Source organism: Tamandua tetradactyla, chromosome 5, assembly GCF_023851605.1.
Source record: "Tamandua tetradactyla isolate mTamTet1 chromosome 5, mTamTet1.pri, whole genome shotgun sequence".
NCBI classification, from domain to species: domain Eukaryota; kingdom Metazoa; phylum Chordata; class Mammalia; order Pilosa; family Myrmecophagidae; genus Tamandua; species Tamandua tetradactyla.
In genome coordinates this window covers 50,343,479-50,362,960 of record NC_135331.1, presented here as the reverse complement: position 1 = coordinate 50,362,960, position 19,482 = coordinate 50,343,479, and the positions used below count along the sequence as shown (strand labels likewise).

The 19,482-nt window shown below is 39.5% G+C and overlaps 1 protein-coding gene across 1 annotated transcript in view; it reads left to right on the top strand.

Annotated features, from left to right (window-relative positions):
- The window catches only part of PLCH1 (phospholipase C eta 1), a 277,595-nt gene extending 259,841 nt beyond the window's left edge, over window positions 1–17,754 (top strand). The window contains exons 16-23 of the mRNA XM_077160837.1: window positions 2,094–2,273; window positions 2,365–2,472; window positions 3,578–3,702; window positions 7,837–7,921; window positions 9,925–10,071; window positions 10,327–10,406; window positions 12,355–12,709; window positions 14,650–17,754. Of these exons, the coding sequence (XP_077016952.1) occupies window positions 2,094–2,273; window positions 2,365–2,472; window positions 3,578–3,702; window positions 7,837–7,921; window positions 9,925–10,071; window positions 10,327–10,406; window positions 12,355–12,709; window positions 14,650–16,739 (3,170 nt within the window). The 3' untranslated portion in view covers window positions 16,740–17,754. The remainder of the gene's footprint in view (window positions 1–2,093; window positions 2,274–2,364; window positions 2,473–3,577; window positions 3,703–7,836; window positions 7,922–9,924; window positions 10,072–10,326; window positions 10,407–12,354; window positions 12,710–14,649) is intronic.
- The last annotated feature ends 1,728 nt before the right edge of the window (window positions 17,755–19,482 follow it).

Below are 19,482 nucleotides of genomic sequence, written 5' to 3'. Positions count from 1 at the left end.
GCTTAGAGAAATATGTTATGCTCATGTGGTTTTTCAATCTAGCTTTCATTTGCAGTAAAATGCAAATCACAATCTCCAGTTTTCTCCACATGTCTTAGTGCAGAGAAAGCAACATTATGGGGAATCTTATGTCCTCATAAACCTTCTGAGTTCTTCCAACAGATCTATTTTCCCCCACTTCACAAGTATCGACCCATAGATTCTTTTCTCTTTGGCATGTAATTCAAATTATCTTCAAATAGTTACATTTCTTGTGGGAGAATATAAAAAACTGTAGGATTGTCAGCAAGTAGGCAAACATTCTTGTAATAACTGCCCACAACTCAAAAATAAACTCAGGGGCTGATTTAATGAAGTTAAAGGTATATTTGTTTTAGAGAAATGTAATTTCCAATAAATGCTTCGGGGAACCATAATCCTATTAGCTTAATGGAATATAATATTGAGCAGTATTTAGCTTTTGAACTTCAGCTGCTCTGATTTTTTTTTTTGAACCACAAAATGAACAAGAGATAGTGAATGATTGCATATTTGAATGCAAAGCAACTCGAATCTTTTATACTAATTGATATGTGCCTAATTATCAAAGTCATCTTATGATAATATGGTAGGTTTATGTAGAGAGACAGAAGAAGAGTATTGATTACAGTGCCAGTCCATGTGAATTTGAATTTGACTTGTCAGTCTCTATATTTCTATCATGTTCAAGGTATTCTGCAACAAACTCTGCAAATAAAATAACTTTTAGTATGCTTGAGATATATAAAAATATTAAGTTGTCAATAAAATTATATTAATTTTCTTTTAAGGAAAGATTCTATTCTGTATAAATCATCAGGCCAAACATTGACATTTAGAAAATGACGAACTACAAGTTTCTTTGCCTGCCATTTATAATTGTGACAGCTTCAAGTTCCAGCTCTGAATTATCAGTCATTTGACTCGTGTTTAACAGCTAAGGGTGTGCAACCCTGAGTTTAACAAGGCACTGGGGTACTGTGTGTGCTACTGAACATGTTCAGTCTAGATAGGATTCAGGCAAAATCAAGCTCAGTTTCTGGGGTTCATGGATCACATCTCTTATTTTGAGTTCAGAAACACTCAGCTTATTGGAGTGCACCTTAGATTAAGAATGAGGCTCTGGGGCAAGTTTGCATCTTTATTTAGACTGGCCTCTCCCAGCAGTTCCAGAGGACTTTCGGGTGGTCATTGTGGAGATGAGGTGGAGATGTTCATTGGAGGTTCATGGCAGTGGGCATTGAGATTGGGGGACAAAAGGTGGGACTGGGAGGTAAAGGTGGAATATTAAACGTGCACTCTATTATGAACCCAAACTTGTAGCTTTCTTTGGCCTCTCCTGATGGTCAGGCAGAAATTTTAGAATCTCCGTCACCATCTTTTATCTCCATTTTTTCCCCATTGTTTCCAATGGGTGAATGGATGTTCTTGTTTCTGAAACTATTTCTTTAAACTATGTTATTTGGAGCTCTTTTTTTGTCTATTATTCTTTTCCCTCAAACAGGCTTTGACTATTAAATTAACTTTAAAACTCAATTTTTCTTTTCTATAAATGGTCTTTCTCCTTTATTTTGTTGGACTTGAAATGCTACCCATTACTGTGTGCTTCACGTGCACGCCTTTTAGATGAGTGCCCTCAGTTAGTGCCTTCCTGTTATCCAGAATAAGTTATAGAGACAGTTTTCTTTATCCACAGTTGTCTTTATCTTTGGGAAAGATGTTCTGTTTGAATCATGTACCTAGAAAATAATTTTCTTACCTGTCCTCTTTCATACTAGTCAGTTAGAAATGAACGTGTGGGATGCTTGAAATAGGTGGGAACCTAAGCAAGATGCATCTCTCTGATTCAACTTCAAGTGGCAGAATTCCAAGAATGGAATTTTATGAGTCAGGAACTACCCATCACCCTGATTGAACAAGAGCTTTTTGAATAAGGTTGAGTAAGAGCTTTTGCTCTGCCTTATTCCATTAGTATATTGTGACACCATCATAAGACCTTTTGTGAATGGTGCCTGTCCATGCATTTTCTTCACAGGAATTCTCACTTTTAATTTTTTCTCATTAAAATCTGCCAGGAACTACAGGAAATGTGTTATCATTCAGTGAAACAAGAGCACATCAGGTAGTTCAGCAGAAATCAGAGCAGTTCATGATTTATAACCAAAAGCAGCTCACGAGGATTTACCCCTCTGCTTACCGGATTGATTCCAGTAACTTCAACCCTCTGCCCTACTGGAATGCAGGCTGCCAGCTAGGTGTGTATGCCTGGGGAGGGACCAGTTCTCTGACTGTTCTGACTCTATGCTGCGATCTTGCTTAATTCTCTCAACTTTTCACCTTGTACAGTGGCCCTGAACTACCAGTCTGAAGGGCGAATGATGCAGTTAAATCGAGCAAAATTCAAGACAAACGGCAACTGTGGCTACGTCCTCAAACCTCAGCAGATGTGCAAAGGTGTGCATTGATTTCACACCTGTGCGGAGGTGACCCTCTCCTAAGGGGGTTCTCTGGAAAGTGTGATACCCCATGTTTCACAATATGTTTTTGTTGCTGTTGTTAAAAATAGATTAAGGTATTAGAATGTGGTTTAGAACTGTTGTCACAACTAGTTAACATTTGGATGGCATGATGTTTAGAATGCTGTCTCATGAAGTTTTGCATGTCAAAAGGGACTTGGATAGGGTGTACAGGTAGTCGAGGTAGAATGCTTGCCTTCCATGCAGGAGACCTGGGTTTGATTCTTGGACCATGTACCACCACCACCACCCCCTCCCCCCCCCAAAAAGGAACCTGGATAGTGATGGATGTCGTCTTTGTAATCAGTATCCCAGCATGGGGCATTATATATAAATTAGACTGCTTTCTAAAGTCTGAGCCCTGTCTTTCAGAGACTGTCAAAAGGAGTGTGAGTCTGAGACTTGCTGGTAAAATTAGAATTCTACCTGGAACAATTTTACCATGTATTTTCAGTCAGTGTAGTACAGTTATAGAATGGTGCTAACAAAAAAGAAAGCAAAAGTAGTGTTAGATCAATAAACACTTTCTTTTGGTTCAGGTCATTAAAATTATGTTTAAATTTTCCAAATTGGATTTATATCAATTCATATAAAAAAGTATTGACAAATGTATCTTCTAGGTGTTATGCTTTGCATATTTTCTTACTCTGCTATTTACCTAATTTCAGGTTTTCTTTCTGTTGTATTCACTCCATACCTGAGATAGTTTAGGTTAGAAATTATTTGAATCTGACATAATCCTTTTCTTCTCTATACTACTGGCTTTCAAATAAAAGATTCCTCATCCCACATGCCCACATCCCACACCCCACGGTTGATCATTGCATTGTAGACACTTTCGCTTTGCGGGCATGGGTACTACAAAAGCCTGTTATGAAAATGCCAACTAGCGGTTCCTTCACACAAAAGCCAGAGATAATTTATCTGCTCTAAGAAATACCAGCAATTTGGCATGTGTTATTTCTTTTACAAGCTTAGTGTGTACGTGTGCATTTTCTTTCCATGCTACCACTTAGATTTAACCTCTGCTGTATCTGGCTTAGGTACTTTCAACCCATTCTCTGGTGATCCACTGCCTGCCAACCCCAAAAAGCAGCTCATCCTGAAAGTGATCAGTGGACAGCAACTCCCCAAACCTCCAGATTCTATGTTTGGGGACCGAGGCGAGGTAAGCCATATATAATTGAGTGAATAATGATTATTTTATTGTGTGTAAGTTTCATTTGAAATGTCTTAAAGGATCTCTCACTGTGTTAATGCGTGTGTGTGTTGTGTGTGTGTGTGTAGCCTCTAAGATAAATGTTCATAAATGAGCAGTGACCTTAGCACATTCAATATTAACTGACTTATAGGCAAACCAGTCACAATCCTTCTGGAGTGCATCTTCTAGTTAAGAGATGTGAGGGCGTGCAATTCCATTCATAACTCAAGGCTTGATATTGGCAATGTTAAATTGGGATGCAAAGAACGATATTATTATTAAGAGAAGCATTACTTCAGAGTATGCCGTAACCTCCCATCTACATTGCTCATCTCTTGGGACCCTCATCTCTGCTTCATGTCAGTCCACTGTTCCCTGGCCACATGCTGATTCTTCTCATCAGCTGCTGTACCAGTGCAGCATGATTTTAAAATGTCTCTCTGTGTGACCACAGCCTCCTCTCTTTCTAGAGCTCTCATCTGATACCCCCACGACACCTTGTTTTGGCCTTCTTAAAACACCCCTGTTTTCTCTCTACCTGTCCACTCCTCCTATACTCATGTCCTTCCTCTCAGGGATAGTCCATCACTTCATGCTCTCTCTACCCATCCTACCTGTTAAACCTTCATTTCTGGATCTTGAATTTTTGTTGGAGGAAACTACACAACTCTGCAATTTTGTACCACCATAAACTCTTTGTCTCAAGTCTCCACTGACGCATAGGGCTACCCTGCCATCCCAGCTCTCTCTATCAGCCCTCTATCCAATTCCCCACTTTGGCTATTTCCAACCTTCTTTCTCCTCAGACATTTCTTCTTCTCACTCTCCTTTTTATGTTCAACTGATGGCACTGTATCTTACTGCTCAGAGAGTAGGAGCTTCTCTGGGATTATTTCTTCCATCACTGTCGCCACCAGCCTAGTACAAGCCACCATCGCCCGTTTCTCATCATTTCTGCTGCAGTGCCGTCCTAGCTGCTTTCCCTGCTCTCTTCTTGCCCCTGTATTCTGTTCTTCTCTCTGCACAAAACAGTTATTTTGGCAATATCAGAAAGTTTATGCTTACTTATTCTTTCTCCGTTTTTTCTTTTCTGTTTGACTGTAGAAAAGAAGAATCGTGTATATTTTCCCTAAAACTTTCATGTTTAAAAATTCTAAACCTTAGAAAAGTTGCAAGAATTGTGCAGTGAGTACCTTATCCTCATCACCTAGATTTACCAATTTTTAATATTTTGTTACATGTGCTTTATTACTTTCCTTTGCTTTCTTGTGTGTGTTTGTATACTTGTTTATGCATTTTTGTGTGTGTTTTGTTTTGTTTCGTTTGTTTGCAGAGCCATTTGAGTATAAGTTGTTGACAACATATTTCTCTCTTAAGAACAAAGATATTATGTATAACCATAATATATTTGTTATGATCTTTACTCTTGAAATTGAACATTAGGACAATAACATTACTCAACATAACATGTATATTCAATTTTCCCCCATTGTCTTAATGTTGTCCTTATAACTTCCTTTTTCTTTTCTTTTTTTCTTTTTTTTGCTTTCAGGATCTCAGCAAAGATCACACATTGTTTTTAGTTGTCTTTCTGGTCAGTTAAAATCTAGGAGAGTTTTCCAGTCATTTTGTTTTGTTTTCTGTGACACTGACTTTTTAAAAATCTAAGCCAGTTGTTTTCCAGAATATCCTTCAATTTGGATTAACCTGATTGTTTCTTCATTATGAGACTTAGAATAAACATTTTGGCAGGAAAAATACGAACTGGGCAATATTGCATCTTTCTCAATACGTCACACCAGGAGCTACCAGATATCAGTTTGCCCCATGAGTGATAATGGTACTTGGATGAGAGAGTGTCTACTAGGCTTTCTTCATAGTATAGGTATCTTTTAACCTTTGGCATTAATATTTAGTTTTTAAATTTAATCTTTTAAATGAATAAGGGAGATCCCATAATTTCTTTCTTTGATACGATGTCTGTCTTACTGCAAAGCAGTTAAAATAAGATTCAAGCTACTTATCATAGCTTCCAAGGCTCTCTATTAGGCATATTCTAACTTTTTTGTAGGCATGGAATCCTTTGATGTCTGATGAAGAGGCCTTAGACCCCTGGAGGCCTGTGACCCTTTCTCAGAATCTCATTTTTAAATGGCTAAAATAAATTTTTATCCATTATGTATATAAAGTTACGTAAGAAGCCCATCATATTGAAATTCAATTATTAAAATGTTTTTTTACATTTTACATAAAAGATAAATTGTGACATCTAAATATGTGTGTGTCTTTATTAATGCACTAAACAGCAGAATCTAGCAGCAGGGCTAAAAACGTATAATTTTGAAGTGGTAATGTGTATAATTGATACATTGAGGTCTTTGCAGCAGCCATGACATTACATAGAAGCATCTATGATTTCTACTGGACATAAAAGCCCAGGTACAATTAATACTACTGTGGTGTGTATTAGTCAGGGGTTAGGGAAAAATAAATATGGTTTTCCCTCATCCAAGTTCAGAGACCCCTTGATTTCCCTACCCCTGCAATCTCACATTGTTTAGGTCTCCGCAAAGGGCGTAAAAATTTTTCTCACTCCCAACCTGAAAATCTATTGTTATCTTTAATTCTCCCCCTTTTCTTGGCTTCCCACATCTAATTGATCACCACCTCCTGGGCATTCTACCTCCCCACTCTTTCCTCAGTCTTGCTGTCACTACCCAGTTTCATCCTTCTACCATCTCACCTGGATTACACTGGGATGAGACAGACTGAGACACAGACAAGTTACCCACTTGCCAAGGTCAGCATGGGGGCCGAGTTTTGAAATAGGAAGTAACTTTTCAAGCCTAAAAAGTTCTTGAATTCCTTAAGAACAGAATTATTATCCAAAACTTATCCCTCAAATCCAAGCCACTGACAGTGGTCCAATTTTACCACAGGTTTCAATTCAGAGGATAAAAATCCTGGTATGAAATAATTAATTGAAAATGAGCAAAATCTAATTCTGGTTTATTTGGGAAACAACCAATAGTATGTTTAAAATTCTTGTGTCCAGCTAATGGTCTTTACAGATTCTTCTATCATCTGATTCTCCAGCTTTTGTCCCCTAAACCTACTCCCAAACATAAACATGTATCTGTTTTTTCAGGCTTCTTACCTCTCTTCTCTTTAGATTTTCTTGCATCAGCACTTTTTGGATTATTTGGGATATTTTTGTTTATGTTTTGTTTTGTTTTGTTTTGCTTGTTTGTTTTTACTTCATCTCTCATTGCCCAGAAATTGTAACACAAAAGAGGGCCTACAGGTGATCAAGAAGGCAGGATCCCTCCTCTTGGAGGAGAGGCGATGGCTGGGAAGATTAAATATTCTTTTATTAAATTTACTTTTTAATCAAGGAACACTTTACATTATGGTGTGCAATCAATGTAATTACATTAAAGTACAGAAATCAAAAGTAGATAGATGAATTATTATGCTGCCCAGATCAAAACAGAATATACCCAGCACCTCAGAAGATTCCCTTGTCCACCTCCCAGTGAATGCTTCTCCCTCCCCCCTTAAATATGGACCCCTAACATGACCGATTGATTTAGTATGTTCTCAAACTTTATATAAATAGATCCTTACATGTGTACTCTTTTAAATCTGGCTTCTTTGGCTCAAAATTATGATCGTGCAAATATTTGTTCTTTTTTCTTTGTTGTGTTATATTCCAGTAAATGACTATTCCACAATTTATCCATCTTATGGACATTTAGGTTGTGCCTGGTTTGGGGCTATTACAAATAGGGCTGCTCTGAACATTTGTGAGTAGGCAAAAGCGGTCATTTCTGTTGGGTAAGTAACCAGGAATGACATTACTGGTACATTAGATAGAGTTTGTATAGCATCAGTAAATATTGGCAAACAAAAAATTCATGTCTTTTCTTTTATTCCTGTCCCATGTCTTTATATCCATATCTGCTGCACGCAGAACAATTCCTCTTCCTAATTACATAATAAAATCAGTTGCTATTGAAATGTGTGCATTTTGGCCAATCTTTTCAAGTTAATTAACATAAGTAGAAATGCTTCATTCGCACTTTCTCTTTGTTTATATAGATCATTGATCCCTTTGTTGAAGTTGAAATTATTGGATTGCCAGTAGATTGTTGTAAAGATCAAACCCGTGTAGTGGATGACAATGGTAAGATGATAATCTGTGATTGCTTTAATCACGATATGCTCCAGAAATAGAGTTTGCACAGAAAAAGAAAAATGTGTCAGTGTAGAAGAGAAACAAATAAACTGCTATCTGAGTTTGTGTTAAGATCTTTTTTTAACTTACAAAACTAAGCAAATGTGTGATTGATGCATGGTATGTTTTGATGGATGTTGTAACCTTTGCTCGCAAGACTTCCTCTTGAAGCAAAACTTTCTAGTGAAAAGAACGAACGATTTTAAGTGGCTGATTTGAAAACTCAGGAAAATTCCTCCATTCTATTTATATATATATATTTTTTATGATATAAGTTTCCTCCAAACTCTAGTTCATGAAGCCTCAGTGTCTTGATGATTTCTTATTTCTTCTGGAGCACATAAAATCCCAAAGCAAGCATGGCCTCCTTTCACAAGTTCACTTCTTGAATTGGTATGTGTTTTGGGCAATCAGCCTTCTCTCACATTTTGGCCATAATGTAAAGAAAGACTTCCTTACCCGAGCCTCGTGCCTTTTTTGTGGGAATCCTCTAAAATTGTATCTGTTTGTTTCACCCGTGGCAAACATTACTGCATATCTGTTTTTCACAAACTAGTCATTAACACTCTGAAATACATTGAAACTACAATCCTCAAAATGTCAAGAAATTAAGGGTCTACAGAGAGATCTTGAGAGGACTTTTTCTAAGTGTTAGTTGAAGGAAAGGAATTTGGGGGTCAAGGGTAGAGCAAAACTATTACTTATGGAAATAACATGTTTGAAGAAAGCAACCTTCCTGTATTGCACTTTCCCTGCAAAGCTCAATAGATTTTTCTTTTTCTTTTCTTTTCTTTTCTTTTTTTGTCTCAGAAATAACTGAGAGGTCATCATTAAATCAACAAAAAGGCAGTCTTTTCTTATTCACCAAGTTTGTCTCAGTGATTTTCAGTCTGTAATGATTGCTTTAGCTTGAGGCTTTTTATAGGAGTAAGTGGCTGATATCTCCTGAATGTATACATTTATTGGAACATTACCATTTTTTAGGAAGGAAAAAATAGAAACTTATAGAGTACTTGAATTTTTATCAGATTATATAATTATCCTGGAAGAATTTAACCCCAAATAAATGTATTTTTGCCTTTTAGAATTGGAATCAAATTATATATGTTTTCTGTTCATTTTCGATAGCTATGAAAAATATGCCAGGTCTTGCTTCATGACAAGCCACAGGGGATCAATAGTACACAGTCTAATTTGGCTCTGTCCCACCTACTATGTGACTTGAGGCACATTATTTTCCCTCAGTATGAATTTTCTCAACTAAAAAACGGGTTATAAATATTTATATTTTCTACTTTAAACAAAACAATGAGCATGTGTTACTTGTGCAGTTGTAAAAAATTGTGTGGTTTTGAAAGTCAGTAATTTTTTTTTCTTAATTAGGATCTACACCCCCCCCCCCAAAAAAAAAACCCACAAAATGAAAAACCCTGCCTTGCCACCCTTAGAGTATTGCTATAAGAATTAAATAGGATATGTGCAAAAGTGCTGAAACCTGCAAAGCACCTCATAAAATAACCATTTTAATTTTGGTGATTATTACAGCAGTGGGATCTTTGGTGGATGAAAAGGGTGATGGGATGGGGCCAGTGGGGGGCATTCTTTGTTTCTGCTAAAACCTTATTCTTAGATCACTACTATAGCTAATTCCTGAGCTCACTGAAGCATTCTGAATATTGCCTAAAAGAGCTTTCTCTACGCTGCTGTTTGGCATCCAAGATTAATAAAATTGATGGGATAATTCACAGACAATTTACTTCCCAATTATTTTCTAGCAATGGGGTGAACTTTGAGGCTTTATTTCAGTAAGGCATCCTGGAGAGGCTTGGTCTTCTTCACGAGTTTAATAACTATCGCAAACCATTTTCACTGTCTGCTGTGCAGATGTTGCTGCCAACTGGTTTTTAGCCAAGCCCTTTGATTTTATGATTGTTCTTTTCTGTTTCTCTGAGGCTTTAACCCTGTGTGGGAAGAAACTCTGACATTTACAGTGCACATGCCGGAAATAGCTTTGGTTCGGTTCCTTGTGTGGGATCATGATCCCATTGGACGAGACTTTGTTGGACAAAGAACTGTGACCTTCAGCAGCTTGGTGCCTGGTAGGTGGAGTCTGGCGTTTTCTCTATATACCACCATTCCTTTTTTCTCTGGTAGATGCAATATATGGTATATGTGGCATATATGATATAAGGCATATATGATATACACACAATAATTATTACATGACAATGTGTTAACATGCTTTATGAAATGCAAAGAACTATAGTAGAGTTGGATATTTAATTCTTTTGCATCTATGGAAAACCCAAACGCAAATTTAACTGAAAGGAAACTACTTTTTCTTCTTTTATCAGGATACCGGCATGTGTATTTAGAAGGACTAACAGAAGCATCCATATTTGTCCACATAACAATCAATGAAATCTATGGAAAGGTGAGAAAGATGACACGGCTCAAAGCCATGTCTCACAATTACATGATCCTCAGCAAAGGTACTTTGTTGACTAATTACATAAAAGGAACATGCATTTTGACAAAGTAGTTTTAAAAGAAAACTAGAGCGAGGCCCTGCAAGCCCAGTCTGATACCCAGGCTTAGGCCCTGATGTGCCCATGCTCTCCTCTCAGTGAAGGGGTGTACACTCATCTCTCCCCTGTAGAAGCCCACTGTGAGCTTAACAAGATTAGAAAACCATTATTTTTCAGGCAGTTCTTTGTTTAGCTAAAACAATGACGATATAGTTAAACATTGACTTTTCTTTTACTCCTTTAAGAAGACCTGGTCAACTGCAGTGGGAAATGCAGTGTCTCAGGTGTTTGCTGAATAAGACCTGTACCAATTGGGCTGTGGCACCAGCCAGTTCTATGCAGGATGCGTTCATTTGGTGCCATTGTTTTTTGACTGAGAATCTAAAAATTATGAATGAATTTAAAGCCACCTGTAGGACTTCAAAGGAAGGGACATAAAAAACCGTGTTCTAGTTCTTTCTTGATGTGAGTCTCTTCATTATAGAACTCACTTTTGAAGTTTGCAAATCAATAGACTGTCTTCTGGTTGTGCCACATAATTGGGGACTTAGCCACTAGGGTGAATTTTCAGGACGAGGTATGATTTGAAGGGACTGTAAAGGCATTGGCTAAGGTCCAGGAAAGGTGACTATTCTTTACCAGAGAGTTGGCATAGCTTGGAGCTTCTAATCCAGAGGCAAATATATGCCTCGATTTCCTCACCTGTAAATATGGGGTAAAAATAGTACCTTATTCTATGTTATTAGAAAGCTGCTTGGCCCATAGTAAGTGCTCAAAAAGGATATTATTATTACTACTAACTAAATTGCTAGAGAATGGACCCATTCAGCCTGACTTAGGAAATACACATTTATCCTCACATAAGTCAGCAGAGGGGGCTAAGGAATCTTAATTTCTAAAAGTGGGGATGTTTTATATCACACTTCCTGTGTTTAGTCCTAGGTGTCTGTTTGTGCTGCTTTCCTCCAGCCTAAATTCACACAAATGTAAATGATTCTTGAATTTCTAGGAACTACATAGTATCTCTAGCATTTATCGTGGTTGAGGGAAATGATAAAATTCAGAATGTGTTGAAAATTTGAACCAGAAGAACATTAAAATATGGAAAAGGCAATGTCCTACAGGACTCTATTCTCTTATAACACATCCATTTATTACATTTATTATTTTCAAGGAACACTTGGGTTGGGAGGCACATGCCATAGTGGTGATGTTGAGTTGAGCAGTGAGTGAACATAAGACTAAAATCATCAATCCAGGAAAGGTTTATAGAAGTCTGGTTACTTTTTCTTTTGTTTTTGACCTGTGCTGCCTTCTTGAATGAGTCCAAATTGTGTCTTGTTGTGTTTTTTGTTTTTTCCTTACAGTGGAGCCCTTTAATACTCAACCCCAGTTATACCATATTGCACTTTCTAGGAGCTACAAAGGTAGTTTCTCGGCACGGTGTTTTGTTCATCCTGGCATATTAAAAAATTGGTTATAGCGTCATGATTGCTTATATCACTCCATTTTCCTGCTTGCCACTTGGAAACACGCATCTGTTGCTTTAAGGCAGCCAAAGTCCAGCATTCTCTTACCTGTGGACACTTTGCTTACCACCCTGTCATGTCTGGGTAGGCAGAATTTGAGAAAGCTCAACTGGGCTAATGGAAGGCTGCCTTCCTCACAAAGTTAACAAGGCATGCATGGCGTTGTGCAAACGTGTTGTCAGCTGCTGTTTTCTTGGTTTGAATATATTTCGATGGCCGCAAAATTTCATTTTGTATTCATTTCTCATGGAACTGTCATCTTAAAAGCAAGTTGTCGACACAACTGCATTCGCTTAACTTTTGATTGGTCCTTTTGTGTCTTCAGAACCGACAGCTCCAAGGGCTGAAGGGACTATTCAATAAGAATCCCAGACACACGTCTTCAGAAAATAATTCCCACTATGTTCGGAAACGATCCATTGGAGACAGAATTCTGCGACGCACAGCCAGTGCTCCCGCCAAAGGCAGGAAAAAGAGCAAAATGGGCTTCCAAGAAATGGTAGAGATAAAGGACTCTGTATCCGAAGCCACAAGAGATCAAGACGGCATCCTGAGAAGGACTACGCGGAGTTTGCAGGCGAGGCCCGTCTCTATGCCTGTTGACAGAAGTCTCCTTGGGGCACTGACACTGCCTCTATCTGTGACAGCCAAAGACACAGAAGGAAAAGAAAACTCGCTGGGTAAATAAGTTTTCTAAGTTTTTCTAAGACCCAACTTTTCTAAGTTGCATTTCAGTTCCTGATTGTCATTATGACGTGGCTGACATTTTGTAGTCAAAGTAAAGCACACTGAAAGGCAGATCATTTTAAATATCATCTTGTTGATTAGAAGTTTCAGATTTTGGGAGGCAGTTGGTAGAGAGTTATTTAGTCACAGAAAGCCTTAAAATCCCAAAGGCACCTGATACTGACTGTGAGGGGTAAGGGGAGCCCTAGCAGCTGTGATGATAGGAAGCCTGTTGATCTAGGAGGTAGAACAGAGGGGGAGGGGAAGCCTGCAAAATAGGTGAGACCTATTGATCTTTCTGGGATTTAATAGAATTATACTGATTTTTCTGAGGTTGAGTATAGTTGTATTTCTTTCACCACCATATAACACATTCCCATGGTGGAAAATGCTTACGGGGAAGGAGGAAAAGCCAGAAGCTAAAGACAAGCCACCTTTTTCACTTGAAAATTTTTGCTTCTTCAAGAAGTAACTCGGGGAATGATGTCCTTTGGACTCATTTCTCTTGATCCAGGATGTTTGCAGGGAGGGAGGCATCTCTGTGGCCCCTGCCCAAAACTGAGTTCACAAGGATGCTTTTTCTATCTTTACGGGAAGAATACTCACCTCATATCCAGAATGCGATCAAGTGGTGAGTGCTTTGCACAGTAGTAAGGGGAGCTTCTGACCTGTGTGGGTGGGTGACCCTCCCCCCAACCCTTTCTCTATTCAAGGTAACTTAAGTGCCCAGACTGTCCATTTGATGTCTCTGGAACAAATTTATTTCATTTTGGTCAGAATTGTCTCAAGCAAATAGAATGTGGTATCTGTTTCCTTTAGCAAATTCTTCATTTATCAGATGATCTAATTTCGGTTTTCTATTTTCTCACAATTGCCACTTCACTTATCTCAATTTTTGCTGTAAGCTATTGTCGGGTGAAAAAACAATTCATGAATGGCTTGTTGGAAGGCAAAAATGATATTTTTAAAGTTTGAAATTTTGCTGAGAACAGTGTCAGAGAAGAGATGAAATATATGCTTCAAGTTTATGTTAAATCCTGTCTTTCAGGAAAATAAAGCTATATTCAGTAGAAACTAGTAATGGTTATTTCTGTTGATAATACAGTTAAGATGTTAATCTGAATAAGACAGCAGTATGAGGTGCTGCTTCTTTTCCTCCTTTTAACACCAGTTATATAAATCAACCATATATATATATTAAACTTATGGTAAATATGGAGCAATATATATTATGTAACAGATATAGAAACAATATAATTACTTAATATTACGAGAAGAAAAAAGCACACAAAATTAGAAATTAGCAATGGCATAGTATTACTAACCAATTCTTTAAGTCAATAGATATTTATATGTTAATGCATTTATTGGACCTGTTAATTTTGTTTAAAAATTAATTGGTTATCTTTGTCAAAATATTTTTTTAATGATATTCGTTATAATTTTCAGCTAAAATAAGTTACAAGTTTGAACGCTTATCGTATCTTTATAGCTATCACGATGCTTAGTTTAACAGAGATGTTTTGTTCTGTTTTTATTGCCATGCTTCTGGGTAGTACAATTCTGAATAGGAAACAACTTAAGGTAATCTTCACTGTAAAAGTATGGTAACTCATCGACATGTTTTTTGACAATGAATATTACATCCCAGCAGATGTAATAGACATTCAAAGGGAAGATTCAGTGATATATTTCAATATATTAATATTTAATATATTTTGCCATTTACTCATCAAGACACTTTGTTGCAAACCTGTGCACTCTCCATAATTATATTCTGTCATGGTGTAACAGACTTACATTCCCCATTTGTCTGTCTGAAGACAAACATGAGTGTTTACAGATCCTGCTTACAGTGATACATGTCTCCTAAAGTGTTGTTTGTCTTACTCAGCAGAAGATAAGGATGGCAGCAGAAGAGGGAAGGCAAATGTGAAAGACCAACATTTTCCAAATGTCAACAAAAAGTTATCCTCCTCCTCCAGCGCTCTCCTCCACAAAGCTGTCAGCCAAGGACACTCCACCGTGGCTGCTGCCAGCCTGCCAATGACAGGAGGACAGCTGGGGGTGCCGGCTCCCAAGGGTGGGAAAGCCAAACCAGACCTTCCCAGTGACTGCCAGGAAAACCACTGTCCCAACCAACCTCTCTCCCCAAGGCAACGTTTGGTTCTTGACTCCATAGTTAAACCGGCACGTGATACATGTAGTGTGAAAGCCAAGGAAAACGGGAATGGTGCTGCCTTCGTGGAAGGAAAAAGCACCTTCTCAGGGAGCATCCTTTCTCAAAGCAATCTGGAGATGAAGAGCCCTGAAGACAACACAGATAAGGGCAGAGCTACAACATCTTTTTCTTTGTCAGACCTTTCCACGCTCTGTCCTGACATGCCTGACTTACATTCCACTGCGATTCTGCAGGAGAGCAAAATTTCTCATCTGATCGACAATGTCACTTTAACAAATGAGAACGAGCCTGGCAGTTCCATCTCAGCACTGATTGGCCAGATTGACTCAACCTCTGACCAGGCCACCCTAGCAGTTGTTTCTCATCTTCATACTGCCAATATGACATCAGGCCACCCTCCCTTGCCCACCATGGGCCTAAAAACACCTTTCAGGCATGACTTTTCCAAAGGGAAAACCAAAGCATCCTTCCTGTGCTCATCTCCTAACCCTATTGCATTCTCGAGTCCTGAAACCACAGAACACACAACACACACGGCCATTCATGAAAACACCTGCACTCCCATTTCTAAGACCAAATCAAGTGATGACCTTCCTGGTAAGGCCAAGGTAGAGGCCATAGAAGGCCACCTGCCTGGGTCCCCTAATACGTCTCATTGCTGGCTACCAAAAAGTCCCAACAAGGGAAAACACTGGGAAATACTGAAGAACTGCAGGCCTGCCACTTCCACGGATTTGACACTGGTGGATGTAATAGCCGATCCCGCTCTCTGTTTAAATTCCGGAGAAAGCAGTCTCATGGAAATTGATGGAGAGTCAGAAAATCTTTCATCAGTATCCCATGAACATAGTCGGGAGGGCACCGGTCATCCTGCTTCTCCTTTAAAACTGAAACACAGTCAGAAGGTGGTGGAACATTTTCAAAGTGGTTTGAGAAACGGCTACTGTAAAGAGACTCTCCACCCCTCTGCCCCGGAAATATTCAACAATATTCAAGAGATCAAAAATCAAAGTTTTTCTTATCCAGCCTATCAGGGTGCTGACTTTGTGCATAACCATTTCTCCAATTCAGATGCAAAAATGAACCTGGCCTGCGTACCCCTGCAGCCCTGCGCTCAAGATATGCATGTGCCTGCACCGAAGCAGTCAGCAAATCTTCCTCTGCCTGCTCTGAAACTGCCCAGCCCTTGCAAATCCAAAAGTCTGGGAGACCTAACGTCGGAGGACATCGCCTGCAATTTTGAGAGCAAGTACCAATGTATCAGTAAGAGCTTTGTAACAACTGGCGTGAGAGACAGGAAGGGGGCGGCAGGAAAGACCGCAACACTGGAGCCTACAGATGCTCTGACTCAGCAGCTTAGGAAGCTCGTGTCCTTTGACCAGGAAGACGGCTGCCTGGCGCTCTGCGCAAAGCCAGACGCCAGTCAGCTCCCCAGGGCCCTCGTCAGAAAGCTGTCATCCCGCAGCCAGAGCCGCGTGCGCAACATCGCCAGCCGCGCCAAGGAAAAGCAGGAAGCCAACAAGCAAAAAATTACGGCCCCCAACAATGTGGGAGGGGTGGTTCTCAGAAACAAACCCTCAGCGCCTCTGCCCTCCGTGAACCGGCACTCCACAGGCTCCTACATTGCGGGGTTCCTGGGCCACCCCAAAGGGCGCAGCCTCGAAGGGCGCGGCATCCCCGAGGGGGCATGCACAGCCCTGCGCCCCAGCTACGTGGACCAGTTTTGTTCAGACGGTCCTGTTTTGCAGACTGAGCCAAGCAGCGATGATAAACCAGAAATCTACTTTCTTTTGAGACTGTGAATTATTCAAAAGCTGCGTTTTCAATGTTTACAAGGTGTTCCGTAGAATGTCAGCGTTTTCAGTAAATATGGTCCTTGGTTTTGAAATGATTTTTAAACATCTTTTTTAAAGGCGTATCTCAGTCTTCCTTTGGCTTCATGTGTTCCCTCTGCTTACGTACCTGTGCATAGATTTGGTGGCACCTCCTGTGTATGTATGACCTTTCCCCTTCTCCTTCCCCAGGTGTTGTAAATTGTATCAGTATGAAATAAGTGCATGCCCTAGACGTGAGACTTCTCAGCAACTTGAGTGGTAGATAATGTACGAATGTTTCTCTAAGATGTTCTTTACTGTATGTCCTCAGATCAATGTCACAAAAATAGTCATTTTTACTCTCTGTTGAGTTAAGAGACTTTGCAAAGGAGAAAGGGATGGATTCTTTATTTTTAAAGCCATTATCATCTCTTCTGCTTCTCCTTCTTTGTTGAGAAGCCAGATGCATTTTTGCAACTAGGTTAAAAGAAGTTTAAAATAGTTACCTTACTTTGTGAGATTGCTTCACCCCACCCCAGATGAGAGAGTTCGAAGGGGTGATGAGTCGCTCCATCCCCTTCCTTCCTGCTTTAGAGTAGACCATGAAGGTAGGAGGAGGAAAGTAAGCTTCTGTATATAAGGACAAAATGATTTGTTTTACACAAATTTTGTTACATATTTTTGCTAATGGCTTTGTATGTAACAAGAACACAGTTGCCAAACTATTTGTTGTACTTTTGAATTTTCTGATTAAATTATAGACTGCAAATGGTGGCTTTCCAGAATGAGAGATTTCCATCGGACTCTAACAATAATAGTAGCACAAATTGAAAACTTCCCCAAGGCTATCATGGAAAAATAATTTTCTCATAATTAAATCCAAGTGATGAACAGGAAATTAGAAGAAACCTTTTCCCTTCAGGGAGTCAAATAGCTATATTTTAGTACCAACATGCATTATTTTCATTGTGAACCCATTTTTTATTGCATGTTCAGATGTCCCTCTGCTTTTTTGTAACATTAAATGCAATGATGTTCTTGAATTCATGAAAATATAATTAAAACAAATTTTTAAGCAATTGGTGAATTTTTTTTAGAAATGAAATTCCTGCAAAAGATAAAAACAAAAAACAACAGAAAACTCCTGCGATGACTGTTGAGTGAGGGATCCAGAGCACTTGGAGATATTTTCCCTTTCATCTCTGCAGCAGAACAGAAGTTCTACCATAGGGGACAGCTTTAAGCAGCAATTTAGGTCTGAGTGTTTTCATTGTGTTTTAAAGAAAAATTGTTAAGGTTACTTGAAAAGAAACCAAACGTAATGAGTTTCTTTGTATTTCCTGTTGATAGTTTAAAAATAATCCTCATGGGCAGGTAACAGTGGCTCAGTAGCAGAATTCTAGCCTACCATGCCAGAGACCCGGGTTTGATTCCCAGAGCCTGCCCATGCCAAAAAATAAAAATAAATAAATAATCGTCACAAGTGATCTGGGTGGTGGGGGAGGGGCGTTGTGGGGGAGGCAGGCAAGATGCTGCATTTAACAAATGAGGCTGTCTGAAGCTTCCTGATGGGGCCGGGGGGTGGGGGGTGGAGTGGGGAGGGGAGACAGACATAGGAAGAAAGAAACCAGATTCTGGTTCCCTCCATCCCCAGCTTGGGTGAAATGGTGAAAGGATGAGAGGCCCGTTTCCATCCGCAGAACTTTCTGGAGTTAGGCCTTGTTGTTTGGGTTGTTTTTTTTTGGGGGGGGGGGTGTTGGGGGGGCATGAGCAGGCACCGGGAATCGAACCCAGGTTTCCGGCATGGCAGGTGAGAACTCTGCCACTGAGCCACCATTGCACTGCCTGGCCTTATTGTTTTTTAAAGGTGCTGTATACTTGTCTTTGAAGAGCTTAACAGAGTGAAAGTTGTTGGAATTTATTTGCAAAGGAGGTATTTTGGTTACCTTTTATGATTTGACAGGTTCTATATGCTTAAAAAAAATGCTGAAGTTTACGTTTGGATGCAAACTCTGTCTCAAAGTTATCTCCTAGTAACATAAACAAGGGCCATGAGACTTGCCCACCTGATGCCCCTGGGCCAGCTGCCCCTGCATGCAGTCTCCCTCTACTGTGGGACATAAGAAGAAGAGAAGAAGCAATTTCATCACTAACTTTCGGGGAGTCCCCGGTAAGGAAGAGGAGCCATAAAGCTTAAAGTTTACTGTAATCTTGTGCAGCTCAGATCAGATTCTTGGTCAGGGTTTTACTTGTTCAAAGAGTAGATCAGGGGCTCACTTGTTTACCAGGAAATCAAACAGCAAGTGACATCACAAGTGAGACAATAACATGCTTTCTGATTGTTTTCTTTTTGATAGCTAGAGAGTCCAGTAAGCCCCTAGTCTCTGCAAAGTCAAACCAGAGCAATCCCTGTGGAATTTAAGTTCTCTACTTTGTCCAACTCATTTCTTCGAGGCTGCCTGGAATATTCCATGGCTGAGCAGCCACGGGTGGCTGGGTGTGTCACCTGCAGCAGTGGCAATATCTGCGGAGGACAGGGGCAAAGCTTCTTAACATAAATCTGGTCAAACCACCGTTAGCACTTAAAACCCTTTAGTGGATCCCCATCACTTACTGAGTTCCTTGACTTGGCTTGAGAAGGTCTTCTTTGAGTTGGTGCCCTTGTCTGTCCAAAGCCTGGTCTCCTCTGCCTTGGATAGCCCTTTGCTCCTTTGTCCACTGAGTTCTGTAA